Source organism: Sceloporus occidentalis, unplaced genomic scaffold (assembly GCF_023333645.1).
Source record: "Sceloporus occidentalis isolate IW3139 unplaced genomic scaffold, rSceOcc1.0.p SCAF_24, whole genome shotgun sequence".
Classification (NCBI taxonomy): domain Eukaryota; kingdom Metazoa; phylum Chordata; class Lepidosauria; order Squamata; family Phrynosomatidae; genus Sceloporus; species Sceloporus occidentalis.
The window spans coordinates 6,991,817-6,997,816 of NW_028317004.1; the positions used below are offsets into that span (position 1 = coordinate 6,991,817).

A 6,000-nucleotide genomic window follows, 5' to 3' on the forward strand; every position below is an offset into this window, starting at 1 on the left:
AGAGCTTCTGCATTGCTCAACTCTAAACCTGAAGTCAACATGGTGAAATTCTTAGTGAAAATTACGACCACAAAAAGTATTTATATGCGCATGGTAAATCGCTCTGATAAGGAGGTGTTCATTCGCTTGCTGAAGTTTGGATCCAAGATTATAGCGAAGAATAATGGTAAATAAATAATGCTTTTGGTATGACCTTTGCAAATGTTTTGACATAAGAAGTTGGTAACACGGCATTTTATAGGTTTTCTGTTGCATTTCTACACAGTATGTATCCCTGCTTTGAATTTGGAGTAGAAATTGAGATAATATAGTGTTGCTTAGTAAGACTAACTGATTAAAGTAAGTGAAGCTACTAATAAAAAAATTGCAAATGCGATAGAATAAGGCAATACCTTTAATAGCTCACAAGAAGGATAGAGTTTTCAAGATACACGAACTTTAAGGTTTCTTTTTTATGCAAGAGTTAACTAAACATTGGAATCACCTATAATTAAAGACAGACTTAGAGATGATATAGTAAGTATTGTACATTTGGAGTCAAGTTGCTTTATGTTAAAGATCCCAATCGCTTGTATACATTCCAGACATGCATTTTTTGCTTAAGAAAGCCAACATATTATTTCAATTTTATCAGATAATTTAGTATTAATGTTTCAGATAGCAAGAAATCTGCTATGTCTGTAGTTTTTATCTTCCTGTTTAAAATGTTAGATTTATCTTTCTCAGTTGCTGTGTTGTTAAATGTGCTCTTGTGCTTACTAACCTTACTGATTAGGTTTTTTTGTACATGACATCAAGATAGCTGTTTACTTTTCTTTGTTTTTTGAACATTGGTAAACATATGTTGTCTTATATTGGTGGCAGAAAAAAGTTGTAGAGCCATGTAAGCCTTGGGACATCAGCTAGGGTTTATGGTTTTAGCAGACCAGCAGGTACAATTCATATGTTGCTTAAGTGGAAGAGTACCTTTAATATTGTGGAAAAAGGAGAGTTATGTCTATATGATAAAAAAAAAAACAAAAAAAAACATCAGTTTGAAAATTATTTTATTTCAAATTAAACCACCACCTTTCTGTTCCTTGTAAACCAGAACAATACTTCTCTGCTCTCACCCTTGCTAAAGAAACCTACTTCACCTCCCTTATCTGCTTACTCATCTCATAACCCTAAACGCTTCTTCAATACTTTCAATTCCCATCTTTGCCCTATGACAACTATCCCTTCCACTAACCTAGCCTCTAATAAAATTGAAATAATCAGATGTTTAAAATCTGCACAGTCCTTCTGCTGCCCTTGCCCTCCCTCTGACTCTGCACCCTCCTATACACTGAACTCTTCTTCCTCTTCTAAATTAAGTGATTTCCTCTTGTCACTAAGGTTTGTGCTCTTCTTCTTTCCCCTTATCCATCCTCATGTCCCCCCTCCTATCCCTTCTCATCTTACCCAGTCTCTTTCATTTACCTTGGTGTCTACGTTAGCTAATATGTTCAACCACTCCCTCCTTACTGGATCTGTCCCATCCTCCTTCCCTTCAGCATGCTACCATAGCTCCTATCTTTATAAAGCTACGACTGATCTGTCCTACTACGGTCCCATCTCTCTACTTCCTATTGCCTCCAAGCTTCATGAACAAATTGTATACAGTCAAATAACTACATTTCATAACTGCAACTCTTTATTGACCCTCTTCAATCTGGATTCCACTCTCAACATTCTACTGTGACCGCCCTTACTTAAGTTACTAATTACCTCCTCACTCCTAAATCCAAGGGCCACTACTCTATGCTAATCCTACCGGACCTTTGTGTTGCGTTTCTGGTTCACATCCTACCTTTCTGATCATACTTCAGTGTCTCCCTTTCCAGTAACGCTTCCCCTCCCCTTCCTTTATCAGTTGGTGTACCCCTTGGCTCAGTTGTATGACTCATTCTGTTCTCACTGTATACTACCTGACTTGACAAACTAATCTCAACCTTTGGCTTTTAATACCACCTGTATGCTGATGACACCCAGATCTGCCTATCCTCTCCTGATCTCTCTCCCTCTGTCTTAGATCATGTAACCAACTGCCTTGCCTCTGTCGCTAAATGAATGTCGGCATGTTTTCTTAAATTGAATCTCTCCAAAACCGAACTTCTCATCTTCCCTCTCTCAAATGCTAACATTCCTTCTACAGTCTCCCTCAATGTTAATGGTGCAGTCAAATCCCCGACCCCTCACGCTCGCTACCCTGGTGTCACCCTTGACTCTGACCTCTCATTTACCCCCCACATCCAGTCTGTATCAAAAATCTGCCATCTCCCTCTTAAAAACATTGTCCGCATTCATCCCTTCCGAACACAAGATGCCACTAAGGTTCTTTTTCATGCGATCATTATATCCTGCCTTGTTTATTGTAAATAAATATATAAAGTGTCGCGCAAAAAGAAAAAAAAAAAAAAAAAAAAAAAAAAAAAAAAAAAAAAAAAAAACAAAAAAAAAACCACAATTTAAAGATATAAAATTCACCAAAGTTGTGACACACACAGTGTATAATCCACCAGAAATATAATTGAAAACAATACTTATATCCTCAATTAAGTGGAATTGGCATCCAACCGTTTTCAAATGGAGGCTTGTTGACATATGAAAATCAAAAACAAATAATAATCATAGTGCTTTCTATATTATATCAGTGAAAGACTTCCCCCCCCAGGATAATATTGCACTCACGTAAGGTTGAGCAAAACAGCTTGCTCAAACTAGACAAGCGTTGTGGGATTTCTCTCCCAAGTTGTATCTCCTCCGTTGTTTACGTTTGAACCGTTTTCTGATCCATACAAATAGCGAAATGCAGATGGGGAGACAGGATATGTATTGCAAAAAGATTTATTTGCAGCAATAAAGTGCAATGTGCTCTTGAATTAAAGTCTCAAAGTATCGGAGTCCTCTTTGTAGCTCCAACCGGCGAGAAACAGCTCCCGGGTATAACGTCAAACACCTAAAAATTTTTTTGGAGCTATATATTCTTGTATACTTTAGCGCTTGATCACTATATAAATTATCTTGTTTATTGTAACCCTGTCTTAGCTGGTCTCCCTCATACCTGTCTTGCCCCTCTACAATCCACCATGAACGCTGCTGCCAGACTTATCTTCCTTACCCATCGCTTTACTAACACCTCTCCTCTGTCAGTCTCTTCACTGGCTGCCTGTGTGCTTCAAAATTTCAAAGCTGTTCATAGTGGATCCACTACTTACATCTCCTCGCTCATCTCCAAATACACTCCCACCCGATGTCTCCGTTCATCTGATGATCTCTGTCTGTTCTGTGTTTCTGTGCTTCTAGTTCTCATACACGCTTGAAAGATTTCTCAAGGGCTGCCCTTATCCTTAGGGATGCCTACAAACTTGCACGTTGAAGCTCTTCCTCCTATCTTCCTTTTACCCACTTTTCTTAGTCCCTCTCCTGCCTTTGGACAATACTTATACTAATGTGGCAGCTCCATACCTAACAGTGGCACTTTTACCTCTTGTGTAATAACTCCCTCTAGATTGTAAGCTTGTTTGAGCAGGGCCCTCCTTACCCCTTGTTTCTGTAAGTTGAATTGTTATGTTATATACTACTTGTTATGTCCTGTTTTCCCATTGTTCAGCGCTGTGTAATATGATGGCGCTATATAAAAAAAATAAATAGCAATACTAATTCCATAAAAAAATAATACCATACATGCTGCAAAAACAATCAAATGTTCATGATCTGATTAATATGTTTCGCTTGCTTACAACTGTGTTGAGAATCCCATGTAATTTTTATGGGTCAATGGGCTGTTGGCATTTATCTTCATGAGAGGCAATTAATTCTTGCAGTGTGCCCTTTGACCCTTTTCTTTCCGCAGTGTGTCAGTGCTGTAGATATCTCTATCTACTATTATTTTACATAATATGCAACTGATGTGGCCACCTCTCTAGTTCTCAGATAAAATACAGAAATTAATATCCACAGTTAACGTATATACTATTTTAGTGTCACCTATACAATCATGAAAAAGAATATGCAACTACTGGGAACAAATACCTAGGGACCATTCATTTTTTAGCTGTCATAGGTTTTAGCAGGAAAACTAAGCAATGGTGTCATCATAGGAAAAAAGATTAAGTAGAGCTTTATTGAATTAACCAGAGGTTTTGCAGATGAGTTGAACAATGTATAACAATGATGCCTTGTCTGCAGAGGACTGAAGGATCGTGGGGAGTCCCAGGTGAGTATGTTTGCCACTCATTGACACTAAAGGGCTTCCTCAATTCCTATAATCAGACTGGAAGAAAAAATCACGATCTAATCTAGGACTGGCCAATCAGATCTTATTAAAGTAAAATTCACATTAATTCATTGTATCTATGCAATTAGATGCTGTAACTTTTACACACAATTTCCTATCTAGTGCCTCAATTTCTGGAATTACACTGATTGAAGCCTTAGTTGAAAACATCACAAACATACACATAAAAGATGAACATCATATTTCAAATACAACATAACCCATCACATAAAAAGTAGCAGGGCAAATACAAACGGTGTAGTTTCAAACTAATAAAAATAAAACAGGAAAGTAATGCGCTGGATAAATAGGGGAGCTTTCACTCCAGGAAGAGAATCGGAGAGTTATTCTACAGTGCCAGTGTACTTACTCTATACCAAAGGGATTTAACATCTGCTTTTAAGAACTAACTCGTCAGCTTCTATTGAAATATAAGATATTCCATTTCTCTCTCTCTCCGTAGTCTTAAGCTTACACTACAAAGCCCAGGATGCTAATGTTTTTTAAAACAACTAATTGACGCTGTTTTAAAGTTGCTGTTCCACTTACATGACATCAACTGCATTTTCTGGTATGGCAGGCAAATAAACTTTAGCACATCTGTCATTGTATTCTTTTCTCTGAAGGTTTAATTACAAAAAACAACACAACCGTTTAAGAAGTTTTTTTCAGCTCTATAGCCCAACGGCACTTGCAAAAGTTATAAATTATCAAACTCAGCAGAGTAGGTGGAACAGCACCTTTTGGTTATCTGGAAATCGGAAATGTTTTGTTTTACAGCAGTGATCTTAGTGTCTAATGAGATTTCTCTCCCTTCTTTAGGTGTCGTGATCTCACAGACAAACGATGCCAACTCTCTCCCAGTTCCTGGCAACTCTCCTGCCAGAGAATTAGAGGCAGCAACAGACATCAAAATCGATGAGGAAGAGAGTATAAAAGAGGAGCCGCTAACAATCTCAGAGCAGGTGTATAACCCCAGTGCTAGCTTGTTGCCCACCCCAATAGATGAGGGGGTTGAAATGCTCTTTAACAGTCCCGTTAGGGCAGAACATGACAAAGATGACATTGATTCATTTGAGGAATTAGAGGCAGATGAACATGCGTTTCTGATTGCAGAGGAGGAAGAAATGAAAGAAGCCAGGAAAGCACTGAGCTGGAGCTACAATGTTCTAATGGGGAACATACAGCTGAACGCATTCCTGAAGAGTTTCTCCAGACTGATCCTGGTGGCTTTGGGCCTGCTGATGGTGGTTCTCCCACTGCTCCTCATTCTGCTGGAGTCCAACATTGACATTTCTTTCCTCCATGAAATACGTCAGACACCAGAGTTTGAGCAGTTCCATAACGAGTACTACTGCCCTTTGCGGAAGTGGATTGCGTGTAAAGTTAGTGCAGCACTGCATCTCCTCAGCAGTTCATAAAAAGTGACTATGTCAAATGACTGAAGGGTTATATTCATTGTTTTTTGTTTCTCACTATACCATAAATATCACAATCAATAAAATGAAATAAAAACTAATCTACGAAGTATAGGGCAGTTACCCCTTGGAATATATATATATATATATAATGTTATATTTTTCACTAAACCAGTAAGGGAAATTTTACCAAAAACAAGTGTGCAATGTAAAATTCTTAATCTTATTCTTTTTTTGCTATTTTTCCTGTATATTAGAAAATTATGTAAATATTTTAGCTGT

At 37.9% G+C, this 6,000-nt stretch overlaps 1 protein-coding gene across 4 annotated transcripts in view; it reads left to right on the plus strand.

Moving 5' to 3' along the window:
- Positions 1 to 5,721, plus strand: part of LOC149300570 (FERM domain-containing protein 3) — a 108,872-nt gene extending 103,151 nt beyond the window's left edge. For 3 of the 4 annotated variants that reach the window (XM_089485086.1, XM_089485087.1, XM_089485088.1), the window contains 2 exons: positions 1,881 to 1,917; positions 5,140 to 5,721. In XM_089485086.1, the coding sequence (XP_089341212.1) occupies positions 1,881 to 1,917; positions 5,140 to 5,721 (619 nt within the window). Of the gene's footprint in view, positions 1 to 1,880; positions 1,918 to 5,122 lie in introns of all 4 variants that reach the window. The other variant, XM_089485084.1, reaches the window with a different exon arrangement.
- Positions 5,722 to 6,000: the final 279 nt, after the last annotated feature.